Source organism: Oryzias latipes, chromosome 23, assembly GCF_053564925.1.
Source record: "Oryzias latipes strain Hd-rR chromosome 23, Olatipes_Hd-rR_3.1".
NCBI classification, from domain to species: domain Eukaryota; kingdom Metazoa; phylum Chordata; class Actinopteri; order Beloniformes; family Adrianichthyidae; genus Oryzias; species Oryzias latipes.
The window spans coordinates 14,786,130-14,812,420 of NC_136259.1; the positions used below are offsets into that span (position 1 = coordinate 14,786,130).

Sequence of the window (26,291 nt, forward strand, 5' to 3'; positions counted from 1 at the left end):
TTTAATATGGAGGCTTTTCAAAGCCACAAATTCCATTTCCCAGCAGGCTTTGCCCCAAACCAACAGAAAAAATACAATCATGATTTCATGGCCGTGTCACACAGCCACTATGACATTTTGCACATATAGCACGGATGAAAAGTAGTCATACGCGGAAAAAGCGAGAAAAGTTGTGGTCTTTACGTTACATTTTTACAGAGGCATGTTAAAACCACGGAAAAAGTACGGATAAATCATGCAGACAACACGTAGAGTAAATCTAAAGGCCACACAATATGCCAATCATACATGAACTGTTTAGGATTATTGCACTGTTTATATGCTCTGATTTGTGCGTCAATTATGTTATTTTAACGTATACACAATATCAATGTTATACATTGGATGGTAAATCGATGCAAGAAGTTCATACTGTCTGTCAGCCAGGAACCGGGATGAGGGGGGCCTTCCAGCTCTCCCATACCTGGAGCAACATCCTCCAGCAGCAAACGGACAGCAAGTTGACAGGTGACTCCGCCTCAGTGACGATTAACTGTTTTTATGTACGTCATGCACAATCAGCTGATGACAACTCTGACGATGACTGAACGTCCGTCGAAACATGTCATGTATGTTTAAACATAACCCATGTCTGATTGAGCAGTGTGGGGAACCCACAGGGCACTGTGCTCTCTCCCTTCCGGAGCATCCTCTCTATCCTGTTCTTGACAGTCAGTGGAGCACCTTCTTCAACAGACTAAGGCAGCTTCGCTGTCACACCAACCGCTACAGAAGACCATTCCTAACTCACTCCATTGGACTCCATAACTTGTCATCCATTTGCAATAGATAAACTCATGTAACCCTTGTGCTATCCTAGGCACTTTAACATTGGGAGTTGGGTCATCTAGACCCACTAGACAGTGCACTGAACCTTTTTTCTTCTATGATTTGTGAACCTCACTGGTGTCCATGGATTACATGAAATCTTTCCACCTTTATCCACCCTTGTCATGGTAGGGAGAACACGTCAATTCAAGGGTGGGGTCATCTAAGATAGCATAAGGGTTAAGGTCTGTCTGTTATTCTCCAGAGCTGTCATGCAATACATCTGTTTTTCACTGATGTTTCTTTCTGATTGATTCTTCTGTTCTCTGTTGTCACCCCTTGTTTGTATGTTTGTATCTTGAGCCTAATGCTGCAACAACCCAATTTCCCAAGCTGGGATCAATAAAGTATCTTTATCTTTATAACAAGAGAAGCAAGAAGTAAATTGGTGGTACATGCATTAAAAGTCAGTTGTGGAAAGCCACAGATTTGCATATACGTTTTGAAAAACCCAAGGACAATTGCATAAGATTTACGTGGACTAACTAGGAAAAATACGCATAAACTGCGTAATTCTCAACAAAAAAAACTTGTACAGCTCAAAACAAAATTCACGTAAAGACCCGTTGGCGGAAACCCTCAGACATCTGCGCGCATCAACGAACGCAAGAAGCTCTTTGGAATCATCACGCATGTGTCACGAAAGAATGAAATCTCATACGTGGAAAACGCACAAAATGTTAGTACAGGGCATGTAAAAAAAATTAAACAACCAAACAATTCATCACCGCTTTTTGTTTTCCTTTTATTTGAGGGAAGCAAAATGTTTTTTTACAAGCATCCTTAAATCACAAAACATTTATTTGTGTTTCTGCGACTTTCATTATCAAACAGCTGGAAATATTGCTGCCTGCTGGTTTATGATTTCTACACCAACACCGTGTTTGGAGACATCCGTCTTATTAAATAGCCATGAATTATTTTTTATGCACAAATGCTATGTTTTTAATTATACATTTCAAAATTAAACAGTTCTTCAAACCGTGTATAGAAAAATACCATTAATAAAATCTTAACTTAATATATACATTTTGATTTTGTGCTATTGTGCATAAAAAAAGGGTTAGTTCTTATTTTCTACTTGAATGATGCACTTTTGTACAATAGTGTTGCTTTTTTTAATGCTCAAATGAAGAAATGGGACGATTTGAAAAGCACGATGGGAATGACAAAAAAGGCGGGGGAAGAGTTTCCATGTCCACTGTAGACTTTGTTTAGTCTGTTGGGTCTAAATGAGAGCGTCCAACTTCAGAGTTTTAGCAAAAAAAGGCAGCAAGGTGAATTCCTTGCTGTTATCTTCCATGACGTTTGAATTTCTAAAACCTGTGAACTGAACCATCGTAGTTGGGGAAACAACCTGACAGAAATGGCTGTTCTGACGTTCATATGTTAAGAAATTATGCAGTTTTTGGAGCGGCGGTTCTTCCGACGACTGGTCTGAGAGCCTGGGCTCAGGGCGGTTACCCGAGTGGGGTAGTCCTCTGCATAGTATTTCCCGGCAGGTCTTGGCTGAGGAATCGGTTGGCCCAAGAAATAGCCCTCTTCTTCAGAGTCCGAGGATGACGAGGAGCAAGTGGAGCACCAGTCGTCCTCGTCTCTCTGAAATTCCGCAAAATGTGCAAGCCGCGGGTCGTTCTGTGCCGAGCAGCGGAGCATGTAGTCGGATCGGGTCTGAGAGTAGGCAAGGGGCAGCATGTGTGGGGGTTGCTGGAGGCGTACGGCGCCACATTGAGGGTCTCTGACAATCTGCTGTTCAAATGGTCTGTGAGCTCGTTCCACGGGCATCATGTGAAGGGCGTTGTCCGAGCGGGATTTGCGGCTCCTGTGGTGCCGGCTCTGTCGGTGATGGTGCTGCCTGCTGCGCCTGTGGTGACTCGTGGAGTGGCTTCTCTCTCTGCCCATCTCCTCTGGGCAGAATAGCCTCCTTTGGGGTTTCTCGCTCATGGGATGTTTTGCCATGCTAGCCTCGTAGCCATCATTGTATCCATTGTCCACAGTGTCTTCTGAGAATTTGACCATCTGAGGTGGCCTGGACTGCGACTTGCTCCTCCTTAGGGCTGGAGGTTGTGCAAACGATGGAGAGAGGCACTCGGGTTGTGGAGAGTGAAGTCCCACTGGTATGCCTCCCCTCATTCCGAGCACCACTCCCTGCTCTGCCTCTTCCACTCCCTTTTCTATGCTAATGGTAAGCGAGTTGGCGCTGTGGTGAAGATGGGAGGAGTTAAAGGTCCCCATGTTGCTCATCTTGTCGCAGCCCTCCAGCAAAGAGGAATCCTGCATGGCATGAAGAGAGTAGAGTGCAGGTCTGTCCCTGGTATCTACATCCACAGACGTGCCTAGGAGGGGTAAAACAGGAAGAATCAATCACATGCACATTTTTTTTAAATACATACACTACAGAGCTTGTTCTTCAAGTACAATCCTTACCTGTAATATTTGAAAGTGCCAGAGAATCCATGGAATCTCCAACGCCCTTCTCAACTTTCCTCAGCTCGTCAGCGATACATTCAAGGGAGTCTTCATACCACTCCCTTGTTTCTGGCCAGAAAGCCTGTCTTCCTGCACCTGACTGTTCCTGATCTTGATCCAGCTCCAGTTCTTGGATCTTTCTGGCACTTGCAGGACCTGGGTGACTCCCATAAGCCGAGTCTCCCAGTCCATCCTGTGACTGGGCCCAATACATTTCAGGTAGGTGCTTCTTGTCCATTAATCCAGGACTGAGACTGTTTGACAGGGATTGGCTAGAGATCTGGCTCTGGGTGGGGCTGGCAGGGGTGGGAGAGGAGCTGTTGATCCCCAGCAGTACAGACTCAGCTTTCAGCCATGGATCAGATACACTTAATAGCCTGTTTCTATCGTTGGTGGAACTGGGTGATTTAGCAGATGGCTGCTGAAGTTGGTGTAGCATTCCGCTGTCTCCAAACTTGAGTAAGAGCTGAGTCATGAAGTCCTCATGCTGGGCCCATTCCTCTGGTTCCTCCTCACCACTAGGATCCTGTTCCTCCCTTTCCCTCCAAAACCTCTCTTCCTCCAGGTCGAGGCGGGCAAGTTTCTGCCCCACAATATCAATATTGCCATCAGCATCTCCATCCCCCTCGCCGTCCCCATACTTGTAGAGATTGAACAACTGCGACTGTCTCCACTGTTCTGCAGGTTTGCTGTTCTTCCCGATGCGGACACTGCGGCGTGATTCACGAGATCGGGCCGACTGGAACGCAGAGTCCGAGGAGTCTGAGGCGTGAATGTCTTCCCCCTGACTGCACGCCTTGGAACAGTATATACGACCTTGCTTGGGCAAGAAGGGACAACCTAGCAGTGACATCTTACACTGGGCACAGCAGAAGCACTGGTCGGTGGCGTGCCAGTGCACACCTTCGTAGGTCATCTGAGCATGATCGACCCCTTCAGATGGTTGTGTGGAGACAAAAAAAAAAGTCAGGTCCTGAAGTTGACCCTACCCAAAGACAAATACCATTCTTGACTTACCAATATTTTCGCCACAGGCCTCACAGTATTCAGCATACAGGGACTCGAAGCAGCCACAGCAGAAAGGTCTTCCATCCTTCATAATGTACCGCTGCCCACCCAACATCGTCCCGCACTCAAAGCAAGCAAAGTGCTTCATGTGCCAATGTCGGCCCTCGGCTTCAGTACACTCGTCAGCAAAGATGATCTAAACAGAAAAAAGACGTAGCTTTGATAAGCATTTGTCCCTTTCGATGACCTAAAACCATAACTACTGGGGCCTACTTCGTCACAAGAAGAACATCGTGGTTTGAGGAGCTCGGCGTGATGCCTTCCACAGAAAATCTTGCCATTGTTGAAGAAATAGATCAAATCCACCAGTAGTTCTTGACACGTAGAGCATACAAAGCATGCTGGGTGCCAGCAGGGGGTTGGCCCGGCTCTGGACGCAAAAACTGCCATCTCACCTCCATTAATGCCGCTGCAACACTGGGGAGTTCACACAAACAGATATGAATTGTTGGTCACATTTGAAGTTGAATGACAACTGACAACGCACAATTAGCAAAAATTTTTACAGTACAAAATTGATAGCTAATAAGCTTAATGAAAATTTATGAATGGGTCATAACAAAAACAAAGGAGATGGTTTTCATTTTTTCCAGATATTTTGTAGCAGTGAGTATACCCATGCAGAAAAAGACAAAAACCAAAAGTATCTTACGATAATCGATACAATAATAAAGTTATTACACAGTTATACACAGGCGCTTTAACTTCAGTATTTACAGCGTTTCCACCACTGTAACTCTTTTCCCACAAATAATGTAATTCCAGCTGATTTAGTCTCAGGGAACAACAGCTTTGTACAGTTCTGTAGTATTTCGGTGTAAAGTTGAAATGAAAAGCATGTGTTCGCATTGTTACGAATTGACACAAAAAGCAGCTGTTTCATTGTGATCAAGTAAACGGTCAAAGATTTACAGAAAATCAGAGGGCCTTTTTTTTATTTTGGTGTCGTCTGTGACATTTCTGGTATTAATGGGTTAATAAAACCATATTGTTGTCAAAATTTAACGACACACAGGAAGTCAGGGTTCAATTCCCAGGGTTTGCAATGAGCTTCATCCAGTGTAGGCCTTTGGGCAAGACTATGTGGCCAAAAAGGGGCCCAAGACTGGGTCTTTCTTTGCCGGTCCCCAGCCTGGATAAAATACAGGGTGGAGGCCCAAAACAGGGTCCCCCTGTGTCGGTCCCCAGCCTGGATAAAATATAGGGTTGTATCAGGAAGGGCATCCGGCGTAAAACTCTGCAAAGCCACCTGCAGGAATTGGTAAAAGGTAATGTGCTCTGGAAACCCTTGACATGCCAAAAAGCAAAATTCAGAATGTTTTCCAGTTTTATTTGTACAAATGGCAGTTTCACGTAGTTCTAAAGGCATCAATTATTTATGGTGCTGCACCACGTGTCTCCTGGAGAACCATGGCCTTGATAGATCTTACGACTCCAGGAATCTTTACATAGCATGCCTCAACTTGCAGTATTTATATATCTAAGCATTCAAGAGACACACCAATGGGCAGCTAAGGGATAGCATACCCAGCTGTTAGCCATTATTACCAGTTTGGACACACAGGGGGCCTTGGTTATGGGGGTCCCTCGGGGTTAAAGTGCAAAGAAACTGGAGAGGTGTGTTTATATTTGTGCAAATGCCTTCCTGATATCCGAACGCTCTATGCCCCGTTGACCACAGGATGTATTTACAGAGTCCTTGTGAATGTGCAGGTATGTTCATGAGTGCAAATGCACACCCATTGGTATTCCTGTGAATCTCTTTGGCTTATGCGGGGGGGGGCTTGCATCCGTGTTTGAGCAATGACAAGCTCCATCTGCCTGTTCAGCAGGAATTAGCGTGGCTGTTGCCCCCGGATCCCAGCGCACAATGGGGTTTAGTCACTTGTCATGGATGCATTTGGACAAAACCACATGGGAATCCATGTTTAGCACTTGGGAAGGATGTTTTTCTGAAATACGATCATGGTTGAGGCGACTGGTGCCAAATTGGGTCGACAAAACATGAGATATTTGTGTGTTTTTTTGTTCTTTTTAAGCTGAAATGTTAAAAACTTTTAGGAGGTTTTTTTTCATACAGCGGGGTGCATTGCATTCCATAAAATTTCCTGCAAAGCAGCCGCACACAGGGAACAGATCTAATTACAGCAGTTAATGTGGAATTATCCCCACATACTGGGACTTGTTATGCTGGGGGGGGGCAAACAGAACTCTGCAAGAAGGACTAATTAGCTCGAGTGTTTTTGTGGTCGTTCATGCTGCGATGTAGATGGGTGGCAGGAAATTGGCTGAACTTCTCACGAGGAACTGGCCTCGTCATTCGGCTCGAGCAGAAACCTTGCAGCCCCCCCCCCCCCGCTTCCTCCTCTGTTCTAATGAGGAAGTTTGTGCCTGTGATTAAAACTGCTATAAATATCAAACAAGATTGTCCTTTAGGCTACCATAGATAGGACAGTGGATGCCACACAGGATAAGAATAACCCCCAGTTGTTCACTTTTTTCCGTTGAACTTAGACGTGGGTACTTAAGTAGATTTTTGATTTAAAAATTGAGTGTTTTTACTCCGTTACAATGGGCCGGACATGTTTTATTAGTTACTATTGCACCATTTTATTGAATGAATACAACCACATGGTTGTAAAATTGGTAAGAGGCAGAGCAGGTATATATTTTGTGCTAATAAATCTCGCCATTATAGATCTATTTTGACGCTCCAAACATAGAAATACCAGCATGCATGCAACAAACTTCCACTTTTTCAGGATGAAGAACTGAACTGTTTTTTTCTTTTTTAGTTTGTAGGACAGCTTTGATGTTTCTAGTTTATTTATTAGCATAACTAAAGTCAAACAAGGCGCCAAAAAATAAAATCCACAAGCGAGAAAGACAACAATTAAGTAATTAACAATAAAAAAAAGTAAAATATAAATATAATTTTAAAATAGGAACACTGATAAAAGCAGGATCAAGTAAAAAGAATAATAAAAAAAAAAAAATCTTGTGCCATGTCAAAAGACTGGCCATCAAAATGGGTTTTCAGATGTTTTTTAAATCTGGACAGTGAGGCTGCCAGCCAAATGCTCAGTGGTAACGTGTTCCACAGCTTCAGTAGAATAAAAGTGGTCCCGATATAGAGCCATGTGGAACCCCAAACAACAGCAGAGCAGTTAAAAAATAGGATCCAGAAGATTCTGTCAACCAGATATGATGAGAACCAGTCAAGTACAGTTATGAACGTTTACCACTGAAAATATCTTATTTAGTTGAAAATAGGTTTGTACTGCAAAGACATAATCGAGCGTGTATTATTTTAAATGTAGTTTCTAGTTTATCTGATTACACTTGATATGAACCAAACTAACTAGTTGAAACAACTTGTTTTAAGACAATGAATCTTGAAGTAATAATATCTTGAGTCGTTTATTCAGAAAAGCATAATGGATAGGATTTAACTGCGCTTTTCCAGATGCTCAAAGAGCGTACAATGTGTCCATTATTGATTTGATTTTTGATTTTGATTTAATGATTTATTTCAAGTATTGTAGTCAAAGCAATAAAGAATTTACATGTATTTATCAAACGCATTACAGAAATGTTGCATAGTTTAAAAAGACAGAAAATAAAGCAAAACAAAAAAGTCACTTAAATGACATTTGCTTAATTAAATACAGTGATAATTAACTAAAGTCAAGTGGATCTTGATTTATTGCTTGAAAAGGAGTGGGAGGAAGTGAATTTAAATAATCCCACCCCTACTGAGTTCATTCATTTTATAGTTTTACAGTTTTTGTAATCTGGTTCTGATCAGATAGATTCTTTTCAAGTAACAAAATAATTCATTATCTTCGGAAAACAGTCATTCATAATTTCAGTAAACAGTATCTATAACCAATATGTAATAATCATTGATTCTTATTGGAACATATTATCACAATAAATCAGTAATTATTTCTACATATTGCAGATCAAGTAAACAAATCAATAGCTTATTGATTGTAATTTAAGCATTTTAGTAATCATCATTGCACATTACAATATATTACTCATTGGTTGTAATCAAAAGAGCTTTGATTATTTCACCACAATCAAGTTCACACATTTCTGGAAATAATTTGGAATTATTCAAACACCTATTGAGCCTTTACTCCTCTTATCTTCAAATCCTGAAATAAGAGTCTCTTTATACATTTTCTTGAATATTTGGATATTGGAACATTTTTTGAGCTCATTACTTAACCCGTTCTAAAGTTTAGTGCCACAAACTGACACACAGCAACTTTTCTTTGTGGTTCTTATCAGTTTGATCTTGAAGTTCCCACATCCCCTCAGTTTGTAGCCTCCTTCATTTTCTAAGAACTGTTTTTGGATGTTGAATGGTAACGATTTCGCACTGACTCTGTATAAAAGTTGTGCATTGTCAAATCAACATGGTCATACAGTTTTAAAAGTCTAGATTGATAAACTAGATTGTTTGTATGATCAAGATATCCGGCTTTATGTACAATTCTGATGGCTCGTTTTTGAAGTAAAAAGAGAGGATGTAGTGAGCTCATGTAATTATTCCCCCAAATTTCTATACAGTTAGTCAAATATGGTAATATTAAGGAGCAGTACAATAAATATCTACCGTTGTATTCTAATATATGTTTAGACTTATTTATGATTGAAATTCTTTTTGAGACTTTAGTTTGTAAATGTCTGATGTGTCGCTTCCAATTTAGTTTGACATCGATAACAACCCCTAAGAATTGGATTTCTGTAACACTTTCAATTAGGACATTGTTTATTTCAATTGAGAGCTCGGTATTGGCTTTGTAGTTACCAAAAAACATCACTTTGGTTTTATCAATGTTCAAAGATAATTTGTTGTAATCCATCCATAATTTTATTTTGTTTAACTCTGTGTTTACCAGATTGATAAGTTCCCTATGATTGTCTGTAGAACAGAATATGTTTGTGTCATCAGCAAATAATGTGAGTTTCATAAGCTTTGAAATATTGAGTGTATCATTTATGTATATATTGAATAGCAGCGGGCCCAGAATTGATCCCTGTGGGACACCACAACTTATCTCTATAGTTTCTGATTATTCATTCACTCTTCAATTCACTTTTTATTTACTCTATACTTGGTGATGGCAGAGGTGTGGCTGCCAATTCGCGCTTACAGTCCCTTTGACCATCATCATTCATGCGCATTCATGCTGGTAAGGGTCTTGCCCAAAGGCCCTCACTGGGTGATGTTAATTGCTCGCCGTTGATATGGTAATTGCCCCAGTACCATTTTTCAATCGAACTCTGGTTTCCTGCGTGGCGGTCTCTCACCTTACCAACCGAGCTACCGCTCACCGAGCCGCTTGAATGCTCGAATGAAATACGTTTTTTCTAACTCTTAGTAGATGTTTGATTTGACTTACAACATTTACAAAGACAAATTTATCTAAAAATGTGTGATACTAGTTTTATTTTAAGATGACTGTGGTCTAGAAATAGGGACAGTTGGACTATTGTAGCGCTTAAAATAAGATAAGCTCAACCGCCACCAACTGACGGAAGCAAGCGTGTGAGTGATGAAACCTACGTTTTCACAGCGAGCGTGCTGCAAAGCTCTGGGAAGGATCTTCGGCGCTCCTCGCCCCAGTGCCTCCCTCTTCCTCTGGGAGCTGAACATAAGGAGCTCCTTCTTTTCCTCTTCTGTCAGAGAGTGACAATAGCTCACCTGATGGGGGGAAAAAAAGTAACAAAAAACACGTTTTTGAAGAGCTAAATTCTCACAGTTGCTGCTGATAGACCTGCTTTTATTTTGCTGCTCAACCTTAAGAGAGAGAGTCGAACAACAAAAGTCCATATATGGTCATGAAAAGGGTTTAATCAAAGCCAAATTCCCCTGAAGGCCCACTTTGGAGGAACACGCACACATCCTTCATCTGTGTTTACAAATGGGGATGAAAGTCAAGATAAAAGACTGTCATGACGGTTGTTTAGACAGTCGCTTAGAATAACCGCCAGATCCTTTTTTTTTTTTTTAGAGTTTAAAGAAGCGACCCGGCTGTTCGCTGTTGTGGGACGAGCTCGTGCTCGAATGTCGCTTTGATACGCCACTTCATTCCTCCTGCACGACAAACATCATAAATGTGGTGAGAGCCCTCCAACCGCATCATCGAATGTAAACCCCACTAACGCAGATGTGAAAGGAACGCCAGTTTGCACGCCATAAAACGGTCGTACGGGGAAAGCCGCTGTGTGCTTTGCCGTCACCACACTTTTTCTCGTCTGGTTTTCGGAGAATGCGGCCATTGTTGTGGAAAAAGAGCAGAATGGCCGCACAGACTTTACTCAGCTGCAGCTTATTTCAGGGCTAAGTGCCATTAAACTCTTTCTCTTTTATTACCTGATAGTGAAACAAAAGACGGCCTTTTTACACTTGATAGGCTTGCCCTTGCACGTACAAATGATGCTGTCGTTGGTGTTTAGTCTTGAGTGCTGTCCTTGCAACACTCTGTAATCAAGCAATCCAGATTCTTTTAAGGACGCTGCGGGTTTACAGCGCCTTTTACGTCCTTAACTTGAGGACTCCACTTTCCACATGGCAGCTGAAATAACGCCCACAAAGGGTTATAAGGAGGTAAGGAACCCAGCAGGTGTCAAAATTAAAAATCGGAGGAATTCCATCTGCACAAACTACCAGATTATTCATTCATTTTTGCAATCCGTGCACACAAATTATTCAAGTAATTATTTCCTAATCTGCACATGGATTACAATGTTAACAATACAATTGCTCTATCTGTGCATAAATATTACTAAATTATTGGTAAAAATTTTTAATCTAAGCAAACAGATAATTTAGTTGAGAGAACGATTTCTTAATCTGGGCATAAAGATGATTAATTTAGTAGAAAAATGTTTTCATCTGTGTATACAGATTACTTAATTGAGGGAGCTATTCTTAATCTGTACACACAGATTACTAATTAAAGAGAACCATATCTTAATCTACTATTTTTTTCCAACCTTCTCCAAAGATAGCAGAGATCAACTACTTCCTGGAAATATTACCCCGTTTCTTTTCTCTTTGGAAGCTAAATTTGTCATTTTTCAGATCCGAAACCCAACTAAAAGCGCTAATTTTCTTTGGTTGAGTCAAGCGTGGGCTTGTCTTTTGCAACACCTCATGGGTAAAACCACCACGACAACCTTTGTGAACAGTACTATAGTAAAAATGTCTATTCATGTCTTTTTATTGTGTTGATCTATGACAGCTTTAATGTCATAGATAAAGGTCCCGCCCACAACTCATAGGTGAACTATGAACTCCTGCCGCTCTGCAGAAACTATGTCCTTAAAAACGACACTAGTTGTTGGATTTTGGCTAAAAAACAGCATCATCGCGATTAAACTCTATTACAATAGATCAAAAGATGATCCAAGTTTTTCCATCTCCCAAATAATAATCCAGTTTCTGTTTTATTTACCTCGCTGTCATGTGGTGGCAGCTGGTAGAGGAGCTGACGGATCCTGTGCTTCTCTCCTGGGCTGTTGATGTACGGCACCTTGTCGTCAGGCAGGCAGGAGAAATACATCTGGACCTGCACACAGGAATCGCACGAGGGTTTTTAGAAAGACGGACAGCAGTGAAGTCATGTCAGGTCACGCGACTTGACTGTTCCTGTACTTCAAGGCTCCTGCTTTTACCAAAGTATTGGAAAGTTTGTCTTTTTTCATTGACTGACAGCCAAAGACGTCAATGTGAATCCAGTCACTGTGAGATCTCAACCCACAAGGAGACACCAACGGACTGGAACGCTTAATGTTTGGGTTTCTTAATTCCCCCTGACGAGAACAAACCGAAACGTCAGCAACATGTGGGGCAATTGAACATAAACAATGATTTCATGGCATCTGACTGAGAGGAGATGAAGGTTTTTATTGAAAAAGAGTCAAACCTCAAACTTTGAGAGCGTTCTCACTGTACAACACATCAGAGGGAGGCCATATGCAGAGCCAACAACAGACGCTGTTGTGTTGCTAAATTTACACCATATTCTCCCTGGGGATGTCACTCACGTCCCAGCAGCCAATGGGCACAAAGCGCAAAGTACACTTTTTTTCATTTGGTGACAGTTTTAGGGTTATAGTTTCTGTTTTATTAAAACTTTTAAATATACTTTTTATTTTTCAAATTCTCAATATTTTCTTTCAAGTTTACTTTTTTTCCAGTTAGAATTTCTTACCGAGTAAATTTTTTTTTCCTGATTTCAGTATTTTTTTTAACGTTTTAAGTATATATTTTTTCAGAATTTCCTTTTTTTAAATATTTTTCTTTAAGTTTAAAATATCTTTATTTTTTGAATTTACATTTTTTCTACATTTTTAATGTTTTTTAAAGTTTGAATTTTATGTTTTTTCAGATTTCCTTTTGTTTTAATTTTGTATTTTTAAGCTGAAAGAATTTATGTTTCGAAAAAAAGCTGAAACATTTTCAATATTTCTTTAAGGTTTAAATATTATATTTTCAGATTTCCTTTTTTTAAATTTTCTCAATTTTTTTTAATTAAAAAAAATATTTACAAAAACATTTTCCCATTTTTTGAAGTTTAAAAAATATTGCTTTCAAATTTACAATATTTTTTCAAGTATTTAGTATTTCTTTAAAATTGTGTTTCTTTTAAATTTCCAAATTAATATTTTTTGCAAATTTGTTAAATTTCTTTAAAAAGTATTTTTTCTGATTGTCAATGTCTTTTAATTTTAAAATGTATTTATTTTTTCAGATTTACCTTTTTTATGTATGTATTTTAATTTCTTTCAAGTTTACTATTGAGTTTTAAACTGTTTTCAAATTTAAATTTTTTTTCCAATCTGTTGTCTTATTCCCTTTCAGCTGATTCTGATCTGACTCCACAATAATCTTCCAGCAAAGCGTAACAAACAGCGTTTTGGTACAAATCCCCTCATTTGAACTCAAACACTGTTTCAAGCCAACTGAAATTCCACTTCTGTGGGTTTTTCCAGCTCTTTTCTGGGTGACAGTCAGATCCACCAAAACACTCGGAGCTTTAATTATTCAACTGACATCATTGGAAGGGACAGCTACCTGCTCGGGCCTGAGCCCCGGGGGCACCCAGGCGTACTCCTCCAACGCACATCCGGAGTCGTCGTCGGAGGTGGAGCTCCTCTGGAAGCCGACGCTCGTCTTTCCCATTTTCCCTCCAGCACGGGTTTCCACGTCCGGGCCTCGAGGTGAGGGCCGCTCCCCTCTGTCTTTGCGCTCTAAATTCATTGCTCTTGGGTGCTGCAAACAGATGAAGACAGATGGAAGATTGATGTTTATGCACGTTTTTATTTTGAAGCCACGCTCACATCGACATGGCGTTCAAGCGGCGACTATGAGTGAAAAGTCTATGTCAACGTGCGTAAACACGCTTTTCGGGCTTCAAAACTCTGATATTTACGTGTAGCTACAGCGGTTTCTCTGAGCATGTACGAACAAAACGTGTGGCCATTGAACGAGCATTGCCGTTTAAAGCAGGTTGAACTTTGACCAATCAGGGACTCCGAGTTGGTAGTGACTTATGGATGATCTTCCTTTGAATTCACGGAAGTAGGGAGACGAGTAAATAAAGTAATAATCGCGGTTTGTGCCCGGATGGAACTACATGATGCAGAATCTTTCATATTTCGTAATATAGCAAAGTTTGTGCCACTTCGACATTCCGCACTTAACCTCTTCCAACTTTAGGCGCCAGTAAACAGTAGAAAAATAAGAAGAATTCAGATTTTCCAATGTGAAAACCATGACTGTTCCAAACCTGCGTTTAGCGTGCATAAGGCGTGTAGCGTGTTTAGCATGTTTTTGAACCAATGCTTGGTGTGTCCAAACTTTAATTAAACATTCAGATTGATCAGTTTTTCTTTGCACAAACCATAAATTCCTCAAGTTAGTGCTTGCAATCAGTCACTTTGTCCGTGTTTATTTTTGTTACTCAATAAGATAAATGCTCTCATCCAGGCAGTGTTAAAAAACTTTTATCAGAATAGCCGCATAAACATAAAAAAACCCAAGAGGTTTCTTCTTATCAAGACAAAAGAATCATTTAGTCACACTCTGGAAGTATTTTTTGTTCCCATTAGTGCTTTTATTTAGTCAAACTTCCTTTGTTTAACCATCCCTGCATACTGCTTGATGAAATAATGCCTCCAGACAAACTTAAAAAGATCGAAGATTGCATTTTATTGCATGCTTCAGCAAACATGTAGCTTTAAAAGCCCCCATCTCTTAAAAAGTTTATGTAACGATTGAACATTTCCAGCTGTTTCTTGCAAAACATCTGTTGCTTTTACTATCCGCTGCTGACGTGGTCAAACTTTGCCTCCAGAATAAAGCTGAGCAAACGTCCATTCAGGCTGCATCCATCTCCATGCAGCAGCATCTCAAATCGCTTTTGTTCTCCGTCTTTTACGAGCTGATAGCAGCCGGGTCGGTACGTGAACTCGTCGCCCCCTCCCTCTTTTAGCGGTAGCTTCCTTATCTCAGCTGCTACGTTCTCCAGGCCCTGATTGATAACAGGCCGCCGGATGTGTTGAAAAGGCCAGTCGTCGGCTGGCTTTGCCTTCTGCCTCTTTGGCATGCAAATCCCAAACAAGAATGGGAGTCGTTTCACAGCAGCCCTCCAAACTGTATGGAGATTCCACCTTTTACATAAGAACAGCACTTTCAGGGGTGTTGGCAACTCCACGGCTTCTGTAGTGTGAGTTATAACCCTGTCGAAAGTGACTTTGGAGCACTCAGATGAACATTCAACTGCAGAAGTACTGTTACTTAAAAAAAACCCACAAATTTGCTGTAGACCCTACTAAAACAGGATATTATTTCTTTAAAGATCATCTAAACCTATAAACTCTCATTTGGACCTCCTAGAAGTATAAACACACAAGGCCCAAGAGCGCAGAATTCAGTTAAAGGTCGACCTGCTTTTTTTTATTTATTTTTTTAATCACAGGACGAAAAGGTTTGCGAGTGTGGCTTTGTTCTTCAACAACTAATCCAGAAAGGTTTACGGTAGGGTAGATACTGTTATCACGCAGAAACTTTCTTCTCTGCCTGTCCTGCTTTATCTCATCTAAAGGCCTGTTCACACCGGGACGAATTTCGTTTAACGCCTCGTGACTAAACAAAGGGCACCAATGAGAGTGTGCACACCGACGCGAAAAAACGCCACGCGTTAAAGCGGCAAAAAAAAAAAAACGCCTCGGGTTCGTTTTTTTTTTTCGACGCGTCGCGTCGAAATCTACTCGACCAATGAGAATGGCGCTTTTGCTCACGTGTCTGGAGCTTCTGAAGTTACAGTAAAACACAACTTGGGGGCGCTCAAACACAAAACTGCCTTGCTGAGCACTCATACCAGCGAAGAAGATAGACGCCAAGTAGCGTCTACACTGCCACAACGAAATAATGACGGACATTTTAAAATATCCCTGAACCAAGCACCAGTTGGAGTTACTGGTGCTTGAAATATTCATGTTTTCTTTGTTTGATTCTGACAAGCGTGTAAATACTTGCTCTCTTCTTCTGAGTGAAAAGCGACTTTAAGAAGCGTAAAGTTGTGCAGCGCCACCTTGTGTACAGGAGTATTTCTGTTTACATTAAGCGCCATCTAATGTCAGGGAATGAAATAGCATGTTCACTCCACTCATCGTCAGCGAAAATCGACTGGGTGTGAACACAAAAAACGTGGCGAAAAACGCTGGCGAATAACGCCTGGCGAATATTCGTCCCGGTGTGTACGGGCCTTAAGCCAGTTAAGGTCGTGTCACACAGCCACTTCGTACAATTTAACAGTGGTGGGCCGTCAGGGCCTTCAAGCCTTCTCTGAAGGCCTAAAAAAGATCTGAATCATGGGTTCATTTTATTTTGTCCATGCATACTTATTAAATCATTCCAAATGGTCTGTCCATTCCCTTGAATTGTGTTTATTATGGTTATGCTGTAGCCGTAGCGTCAGTTGTTTTCTGAAAAGTCCCGCCCCTTTAACCGTCTCCGCCAATCATTCTTGAAAGGCTTAATCACACGTCATCAGTCTGACCAATCAGAAGTGGTTCAAGTCCTCACTTCCTTGTTCTGATCAGCTCATAAAGTCGCTCAGTTCTAACAAAAATACCAGTTAAAGCTCATCTTTAGCGGTGTAGCTTTCTGCAGAATCCGGTGTCAGACCGTGGAAAAGTGAACAAAACAATGAAGCTCAGAGACGCTTGTCTCTCTGCGTTCGGCTGCTGTTTGCACTACATCTCCCATAATGCATTGGGTTAAAGTGACAGCGTCTCAGCGCACAATGAGTCTCTCCTCTTAAACGTCTTGAAACAACGAACACACACCAAACAGTTTTTAAATCTTCTAACTTAACTTCTATTACATCTTTTAAAAAAAACAGCGGCAGCTTCCTGCTTTTTCTGCCACAATTATCACAAAAATGCACGTGTAAATCAATACAGACTATGAGTTTCTCCTTTTTTTTTTCCATTTTTGGATGCTGGTGTGCCGCGGGATTTTTGTCAAGGTCAAAGTGTGCCGTGGCTCAGAAAAGGTTGAAGAACACTGCGTTAGACATATACGGAACAGTCGTGGAAAGCCACGACTATCTCCAAAAAAACCATGCACAATTGAATAAGATTCACTTGACAATTGCATAAAAACTACGTAAAATACTACTGCTCAAAACTAAATTCGCGTGAAGACCCGTCAACCCACACCCTCGACGGACATCTGCGCACATCAACGAACGCAAGACACACTGATGAAAAAACAAATAACTAGGGTGCGCCAATGCTCACTAGATTGGCAAATACAGCCCACAATGCATTGCACTGGTGACGTCACATTGCTAGTGAGGTCAATGGTTGACATCATTAAAAAAAAATACCCGTAGTGAACCAGAGTCCCACACAATCTTAGGGGTTAGGGGGCATTCAGACACAATGACTGATTTTAAAACACTTTTTATCAGAAACAAGAAGCAGATGATTTGAACTGTTTTGCACTTAAAATTTGTTTTTAGGATGTGTGGTATATGTTTGTTTATTAAACCCCTGACTCCTGTTTGCCCTTCAGCTCCTCATCCTCGCATGGAAAAGGTGACTGAGCCTAAACCTGCAGCAAGTCACATTTCACCGTGTCACCACTTGGCAATAACACAAGGGTTGTCTTTGTCAAAAAAAAAAGAAAAACTGTCAGAAAGTTCACCTTATTATGGTTCAGGCAGCTGTGCAGACATGACAGAAGGTGGTTAAGTAGTCAAATGGAAAAAAGCACTTTTTTTATTTTTTAACTCCGTAAAATCCCAATACATCAAAGAATTGACAGAAAAAATAAGATGTTTTGGGGAAAATCCAAAGAAAAAAGTTTTGGAATATAATTTTTTTGTTTGCTGTAGATCACATCAATTACTATTTTTTCTGTACTTTGTGTCACTTGGACAAATGGGCGGGCAACCCGGGAATTGAACCCACAATCTTCCGATCAGAGGTCGAGGCTGAACAACATTTTACAAACACTGACAGACTTTTTTTTAAGGGAAATGAACTTTAAAACATTTTTATCATGCTACTGAGATAGAGGGTCTCAAATATGTTTTAAAATTAAAAATGATAGTAGTGGTTGAGCCTGACGTACTTTTCAGGATGCTCTAGCATTTAAACTAGCTTCCTTAAAAATCAAATATGTGCTCAAGCTGATCCTATAAAAAAACTTTATTTTCTGACAGTTAATTTAGAGGACAAATGTCAAAAGTATAGTTTTTTTATGTCGTAAGATTTACTTTAAGAAAACTATTACTCAGTGTGGTTCAAAGGTCGAGGTCATTGCTCTTTGCCTGCTGAAGAGTGTTATTTTAAGGCCAAATGGATATGAGTGATGTGGGGGAGGGGGGGGGGGGGGGGCACGGAAGACTGGACCCAGCTGGAGGGAGACCACCTGCACCGCTGGAAAATAACCGAGGCGTGGAGCTACACGCACACATCTGTTAAGGATTGAAAGATTTGTCTGAAAACAACAGTCTTCAGTTGTTTTGAGGCTTACCTGCTGGAAAGGAATCTTCCTATCCACCTCCGCAACAACAAAGCTGCTCTCAGATCCGCTCCTGTGGCTACATCTCCGCAGCATCGGAGCTCCAAACAGATCCAGATCATTCCAGATCACCTTCCTCTGAGTTTGAAAGTCGACTGTTAGGAGTGTCTGTCTGAAAGTCTGCAGGTACCGGAGCGACCTGTTCAACACTTAAGTGTGGAGAGTCTGATCCCAATGAAGGTCTGTGCCCCTGGGGGAGATGCTTGCCTCACCCTTCCCGCCCTCTGTCCTCCTCCCCCAGTGCGACCGAAAGCCACTGCATGTCAACTTCTCACACCGAATCAACAACCTCCACACCCCTTCCTCCCCCCACCCTAAAACTACAGGATTCCTGAGAGCCAGATGACATGACATCTCCTCCTTCCTTTGTCTCTTTTTTTTTTTTCCTCCCTCTTTCAGAATCTTTCGCTCTACAAGCCAGACGAGTGCTCACTTTCATGGATTGAATCCGCCTTAAGCTTTTGGAGCAAAAACTGCAGCTAAAGCATAAAAACCCACTGAATTTTCCTCTTTTTTTTAAACATTTAAGACAAAATAGCTCTATTTTCTGTCTCCTGGTGTCTCTGAGGTCATATGATCCCATTATGTCACATTAATTTGTATTCAGGTGCTGATTAGATCCCCAGTGTGGGTCTTTAATGGGGTCCTGGCCCATCTGCTCCAATATCTCAGCCACAAATGTCGGCGCTAGCTTTGGAGTTGGCCTCATGCATCTCTGAATATTCTCACGCACGGGTTCTGCCAGCTCACCCCGTCCCCTTAAACTGGCCGCCCCCCCCTTTCTCTCTCATTCTGGAGAACTGAATGAGTCCGAAGAATAGGGTCCTCCTGTTCTCATCTCTCACTTCGCGCGATGACAATGATGTCATTGTTGAAGAACACTTAAGGCAACTCCCAGCCATCCAGATCTAGTTATAGAGGAGACTTATTCTAACTGCGGACGGAGGCAAGTGAGTACCAAACAATACGAGGAGGAGAATCCGCACTCGGACGAAACTCGCAAGAATGGGTCAGGCGATGTTTGACAAGCTCCGCACTATCAGTCACAGCAAAAGGACAAGAAGAAGAAGAAGAAGCAAAGGCTGCATTTAGAGAGTCACAGATTACAAATGAGTTTGCTGAATGGTGCCGTCCACAAAGCTGCCCTCTCCTCTATCAACGCCACAAAGTCAGAGAGGGCAACAGGGCTGTTTGTCACGTTACCTGTTACAAACAATAAATGACTCCGTTGGAAAGGAGGTGGAGAACTCTTTGTGTGAGTTAAAGATCTGCTCCCATGAAAATGGGATTTTTGATGTTTTTAAAATGTTCTTGTGGCATTTTTCTCATGATGGAGGACATACAGAGAGAAATTTTAGATTAAAACTGTTTCTGAGCAATTTCCTTATTGAAATCCTCATGAATAAGGAGCAGATGAAAAAAAGCTGTTGAAAAAGAACCTATTTGTGTAAAATATGCTGGGGGGGCAACAAGCTCCCCGCTCCGCTCCATTTTGATGCATCCGCTTATAGGCAACTACATCCGTGTACGTCTGCGTCCTCATCTGAGGTGGCATCCGGCTCAAACTGCACGACTGGATGGCTCCAAATATTGCTCAGCACTTTTTTTGCACCGCTAATGTTAGGTTGGGGGTGCGAGAGGCTGTAAGCTAGCGGGACAGAATGCAAACTGATGGATGATGGGAAGTCTGCCCATAATGCAGAAGTGAATTTTCTAATGAACTACTGCTGCTCTGCAGAAACTATGTCCTAGAAAACAACAGGTTTTTAGGATTTTGTTCACGCTTTTAGCATATAGTTTTCACACAGGTCTGTCGCTACGTTGGCGCACGTTGGAAGAGGCTTGGTGCAAAATATTAAAGCGGAGCAAACCTTGTGAACTTGCTCCAGCCTTTTTCTTTCACAGCTCAATTCCGATGCATGAAATTACAGCTGAGCACAAACCCCAATTATCAACTTCCTCTTTAAAAGCGATTTTGGCACCTAGGTGTTGCGAAAACCCAAATGCCACTACCAAATCCCTGAGATTTGGTAGTGGCAAAGTGGTTTAACTTTTGGAAACAGAGAAAACGGAGTCATGCGTGGACACACAAGGTTTCAACGCAGAAGCCCGAAAACACTCATTTACGCCAGTTTACGCAGCGTTCGCTTAACACCCAAGTTTCCGAGCCTGGTGTGAACTTAGCACGAGACGTTTTATTCGCAGACATACTATCGTGTATTAGAAGCTAGGTGACGCGATGGGCGGACCCTCACTGTCCAGCCTATCAGAGAAAGCCCTTAAAGCAAGTGGGTTCTGCAAAAAATCTGGAGAGGAATTTCACGGATCCTTCAGAAGCCGTTCGATAAACCATTGAGGAAACATTTGTGTCTTTCTAGAAAAGTTCTTCATTATATGTGAGGGAAAGAGAAATTGAGATCATATCTGGTGATGTTGGGGTGTGGGGGGTCTATTTTCTCAGACAAAAAATGAAATCTATTCCTCAGACATAGGTTAGGGTAGCGGCCAAAGACCTGATTATCATGAAAAACCACAAGAGGACAACAGACCTTGTAGTTTCCTCAACTTCCTTCTAAAAGACAAAAGATTACAAAACAAAACGAAAATAAAGACATTTCAAAAACTCACTTTTAGGATTTGTCACTTGACTATAAGCAGTGACCCAAACAAACTGTGGTTTCATGAACTCATAAATTTGCATAATCTTGACGTTTTTTTGTCCAGAAAGCATCTGAGCATTATTAACTTTTCACAATAATCTCTCTGAGATGCTTTTGTGGTGAAAGGCTGGTGTCCCGGTTTCATTCAGACGTTGAAGACTGATTACCAGGAACTTAAGAACAGAGTTTGGTGCCCTATGGCCCCATGTGACACAAACGCACAGAAAACACTGAGAGATGAATGTTTTTAAAATAAAAAAAAAAAATGCAGTTAGTCTGGTTTGTTACAACAGCTCCCAAGTGAAAATGCAAAATAAGGTTGCATACAAACCTTTTACTTATCTAAAGGCAGCCTGTGGCTGGAACTCCACAGAAAGTACCAAAACAGGATGAATCCAGACTATTTTACAATTTATTTTTGGCCAAAACCCTGAACCAGGGCTTCTGGGTAAAAGGAAAATGTTTTTGTCACCCATTCTACCGATTTTTGTATGTTGCCTCTGAGGCGAAGACCTTGTTTGTACACAAATAGCCAGATATTTATAGAAACACAACAGAAAATCCAATTCACTCCCTTTAAAAACAAAAAAACAAAAAAATCATTTCCAGCATAATCGTTGTCAAAGAATCTTACATCAACACACAATGCTGCAGTTTATATGCCAAACCCCTGGGTGGCAGGAGGTTATGAAATCTAGACCCATTTTTGGCATTGACTGTATATGAGAACTAGACCCATAGAAAATGACTTACTTCCCTCTCCAACGAAATGAAGTCAATTTAATCACCGATTTTTCCTCACGTTGGAGTCAGACAGCGCTAGTTAGCAGTGATTGGTCCGAGTTGGTCTGCGTATTGTTTCTATAGCAACTACTCCTGCCAATCAGGAGTGAGCTTGTAGGAAGTCCGCACACTGAAAGCGGCTCTGGAGAGTTTGTCAACAAGTTTGAATGTTTGTTGTGAGAGCACATACCTTTATTGAGGCTTCTGATTGGTGCGTTTCTAACTTCAATATCTTGCACAACAAAAAAAATTAGGGGTGTAAAAATACCGTGTTAGTCACCGTTAATACAGACAAGTTAGAGCATTATTTTTTTTCGAGTCAATCCCATTTTTAATCTTTAACTATTATCTATTGTGTAAGAGATAAAGCCCAGACAAAGACAAATTATCATAAATTAATGATGATGCAGGAGGCTGATCACATCAGGCGTATGCTTCCGCAAAATCCACTCATTTCTGATGATGGACCCCTCAGCTGGAATTATCCTGCTCATACCTCGATTGCTTATCAAATAAAGGGATATTAACTATCCAGTGACTGTTCTAAGTCTCTGTCATGTTGTCGTTTCTATGGCAACCACTGTCACCGATCAGGAGTGAGCTTGTTCGAAGTCCAAATCCCCTTTTACTGAAACTGGCTCGTGAGTATCTGTCAATCAAACATTTTGAACGGTTTACGTGAAACCACATACTTTTGTTGAGTCATTTGATTGAACAGTTTACAACTTGAAGAACTTGGGATAAAGAAAAAATTCAGATTAACACGAACATTACAAGAAATGTGTCTGTGAAGAGTCTCATTCATCCAGGATGATTCCATCACAGTAGTAGGTTTAAAAATTGTCATCTGGACTTGGTTTTTCAATGTTGAAAACGTTTCACCTCTTACCCATAAGGCTTTGTTAAAAGCTTTAAAAACCAAGACCACCAAATGGTTCCCGAGCACAGCTGTGTCTGCAGCTCACCGCTCCCCTGGGGATGGGTCAAATGCGGAGAACAAATTTCACACACTGAGGTATGATGGTACTTTAACTTTACAGGATTAAAGAAAGCTGTTAAAGAAAAAAAATGAAAATGAACAGTACTTTTAAATTTGAAGGTAAGGTTCCTCTGGGAAATTTTAACACTTTCTAACATTCAGACTTGTATTTCAACGACAGGCTCTATATGAAGGCCTCCTATGCAGATGTCAATTACCATCTATTGCTAATCCACCACTTGACCTCATTCTGCCATATTCCTGCTGACGGATGTCTCACAGCCGCTTTTCATGACAGGAAATGCAAACCTAGGCTGACTAACCTCCCTGGCTGGACTTGCTGTTGCACATCAGATCCCTCAGTCCTTCTGCCAGGTCAGTGCTAATTTTCTTTGACCCGTTCAATCCAAGAGTAATTTAAGATTCTGGTCGTAAAAGCTAAGATTAACCCATGCAGAGTGTTACTCACACACATCAGAGACAACAGAGGATCCAATAAAAGTGCAATAAAATGCCGGAAATGGTGGAGTGTGAGGACGGCTTTGGACCACTAATGGTTCTTGAGTTTCCCCTTTTTATAACAGTCGCTTAACCTAATACATGACAAAATCCTTCCATCAACACATGCAAAAATGTCAGGAAAGCTCTGGATTCTTCTTAGATTTATGGTTAAATCTAAAAATGACTGTTGTATAAATCCCTGTTATAATAAATTATGATAATTCTGGTGTTGCAGAGATCCCAGAACCACATTTACAGTTGAACGACAGTAAAATTCACTTGATGAAAACCCAAAGATGATTAAAGGATCTTGTCTGTTTTGTTTGTGCTTCCATCAGTTATTTTTAAAGACTTTGGCAACAGCAAAGATAAAAAATAAAAACTAAAAACAGCCGAGCAGAGAAAAAAACAACCTACATTTTTTCCAATTTATTTATAATCTGATTGTGAAGGAAGTTTTATTTTGAAAAACTACTGCATCCTTTCCAACACATCCGACTCATTCTTGACCCATGTGAAGTCGATAAATAATACATCCGCTACCACAAGCTAGCAAGGTAAAACCAAGCCAAATGTTTTAGGAAAGTTTCTTTTCACAAAAAAATGGAAACAGAAGAAGAGCCTTCAACTTCAAACCGGTTCGTGGCCTGAAAGGGATGGAGACCACAGATCTATGGTTCTGCATCATGTTGGTGCGTATTGACATTCACCTCTGCTTTATTTAAAAGCAGTGAGCAGACGTCCCTTCACAGACGAAACGTCAACAACATTTCTCCAATGAGGACAAAAGCTTACATTCAGCGTTATCTTTGCATGCCAACAAAAGAAGAGAATCGACACTTCAGTAAGGTGGTTTAACCCACTCGTCTGCCCCATTTAAATAAATAGGGCAGACATTTATGCATTAAAATGGCAGCATTTTTCTTTAATTGGAGGATTTCAAGTACCGTAAGTCTTTTTCACAAGTGAGGAAAAGATGCAGCACAGTCGACAGACAACAACGTTTGATGTCTGTCACTTACATGAGCATTTACAATAACAAAAATGATGTTTGACTCTGCTTGGTCCAAGGTGGTCAGGTCGCATGTTCAACTTTGTCACCACTGTTTTTTTCCTGTTCCTGTGGAAGATTGCAGAGGATGCACCTCTTCATGCGTGTTTTTATGAGGATGGACATCGAGACCGCTCCTCCATGTTCCCTGTACAGTTCCTGTGGAGGGTCACCGGGGCCGCTCCTCTTCATGTGTGTGCCTGAGGAGGACCGCTCCTCCATGTTCCCTGTTCAGTTCCTGTGGAGGGTCACTGGGGCCGCTCCTCTTCATGTGTGTGCCTGAGGAGGACCGCTCCTCCATGTTCCCTGCCCCTGAGGATTCCTCTTGGCTATGTTTCCTGTTCTAGAGGAGGGTCACTGGGGCTGCTCTCCTTCTATGTTGCCGTCCCTGTCTGTGAGTCTTCATGCCTGTTCCTGAGGAGGAGTTCTCTGAGACTCCTTTAATCTGTTTGGCTGCCGGAGCCCTGACTGTTTTCTGGTTTAGCTGTTTTTTTTCCCGTTTTTTTTTTTCCAGGTCCTCTCCTCTCATGTGTGGCTTTGTCTTTGGACATCTGTGATCTGCCCTTTTAGGAAGGGGTACTGTGAAGATTCTGGGGTTTACTTTGGTTTTCAGTTGTGTTTTTGGTCATGTTCTGAGTCAGTCACTCCATGTTTAGGTTAACCATCCACAGCTGTTTTCATTTAGTTAATTACTCTCAGTGTATTTAAGTGTCTGGTTTTTTAAGTCATCTGTTTTGCTTTGTCACCCTTTTTGTTTTTTTGCCGCTCCTTTGGTTTTTGACTTGTTCTGGTCAATGTGTTAAATGTTGGGTTTCTGTCATGAAGCCTGGTCTCCTGCATATTGGGTCCACCAGTCCACAAGGTCGACAAACTGAACTGAATCTACTATGATTGGAGTTAAAGTTAGTTTCTTATTAACAGTCAAACTTGCTGTTAAATGGCTGCAGCTAGGCGACTCATTAGTATCTGTCAGCCTTTGTTGCCTTTACTGCTCCGCTTCAGCATGAATTCTAACATTGCACGAGGCTTTTCTGTAAATACCTGCAAGACTCTTGATTAGATTAGGCTGAGGAATCATTTTGCTGTTAACTCAAGTTGCCAAAACATATTACGGAGGCTCATTCTGGACATTATTATCAGCTTGTTCACTTAGGCGGAGTTAACCTTATCCAATGTGCGTCGATACCTAAATCCAGCTGCACACATGCACAACACCCCTGCGGGTGCTTTATGTTTTTGCCAAATGTTATCGAGCTTTATCTGATGATAGGAGGCGTAATAATGCAGACGACTAATCATGATGGATCGGAAACAAATGATTTTCTTTCTACTAATGATGTTGCAGCTTAACAACAACATGGTGAAAGCACTGAGCGGCTCACCACAGAATGCTGCCTTTCATTTTCGCTTGCTCCATTGCAGACTCTGATTAAACTGTTGCAGAAAGGAAAATGCAAAATCAGCGATTATATTCATTGAGCATTGCATTTGTAAAGTCCCACTCCAATCATCTTTTGATGTATTGTAAAATCGTTCTCAGTGGTCTTGTAATTTTCGTTATCCGGTTTTTAGCGAAAAATCTCAAAACCTTTAATTTTCTAGGACGTGTTTTCTGCAGAGCGGCAGGAGTTTATAAGAAATTCACCTCTAAGTTGTGCTGAGAAAACCTGCCCCCACTTCCCATCATCCATCTGTTTGCACACTCTTCCTGTAGCTTACTGCTCCTCACACCCCCCAACCCAGCAAGACTGAGCGAATGCATCAGAATGGAGCAGAGCAGGGAGCTTGTGG

General features: G+C 41.3%; 1 protein-coding gene across 2 annotated transcripts in view; it reads right to left on the reverse strand.

Annotated features, from left to right (window-relative positions):
• Nucleotides 1–1,591: 1,591 nt before the first annotated feature.
• The window catches only part of LOC101165857 (prickle-like protein 1), a 37,752-nt gene continuing 13,052 nt past the window's right edge, over nucleotides 1,592–26,291 (reverse strand). Inside the window, exons 1-8 of one of the 2 annotated variants that reach the window (XM_011491043.4) lie at nucleotides 18,479–18,804; nucleotides 13,502–13,699; nucleotides 11,880–11,993; nucleotides 9,986–10,123; nucleotides 4,618–4,821; nucleotides 4,354–4,540; nucleotides 3,295–4,269; nucleotides 1,592–3,203 (exon numbers count right to left, since the gene is read on the reverse strand). In XM_011491043.4, coding sequence (XP_011489345.1) covers nucleotides 2,257–3,203; nucleotides 3,295–4,269; nucleotides 4,354–4,540; nucleotides 4,618–4,821; nucleotides 9,986–10,123; nucleotides 11,880–11,993; nucleotides 13,502–13,699; nucleotides 18,479–18,562 — 2,847 coding nt within the window. In that variant the 5' untranslated portion in view covers nucleotides 18,563–18,804 and the 3' untranslated portion in view covers nucleotides 1,592–2,256. Of the gene's footprint in view, nucleotides 3,204–3,294; nucleotides 4,270–4,353; nucleotides 4,541–4,617; nucleotides 4,822–9,985; nucleotides 10,124–11,879; nucleotides 11,994–13,501; nucleotides 13,700–18,478; nucleotides 18,805–26,291 lie in introns of those variants that run through there. The other variant, XM_011491044.4, reaches the window with a different exon arrangement.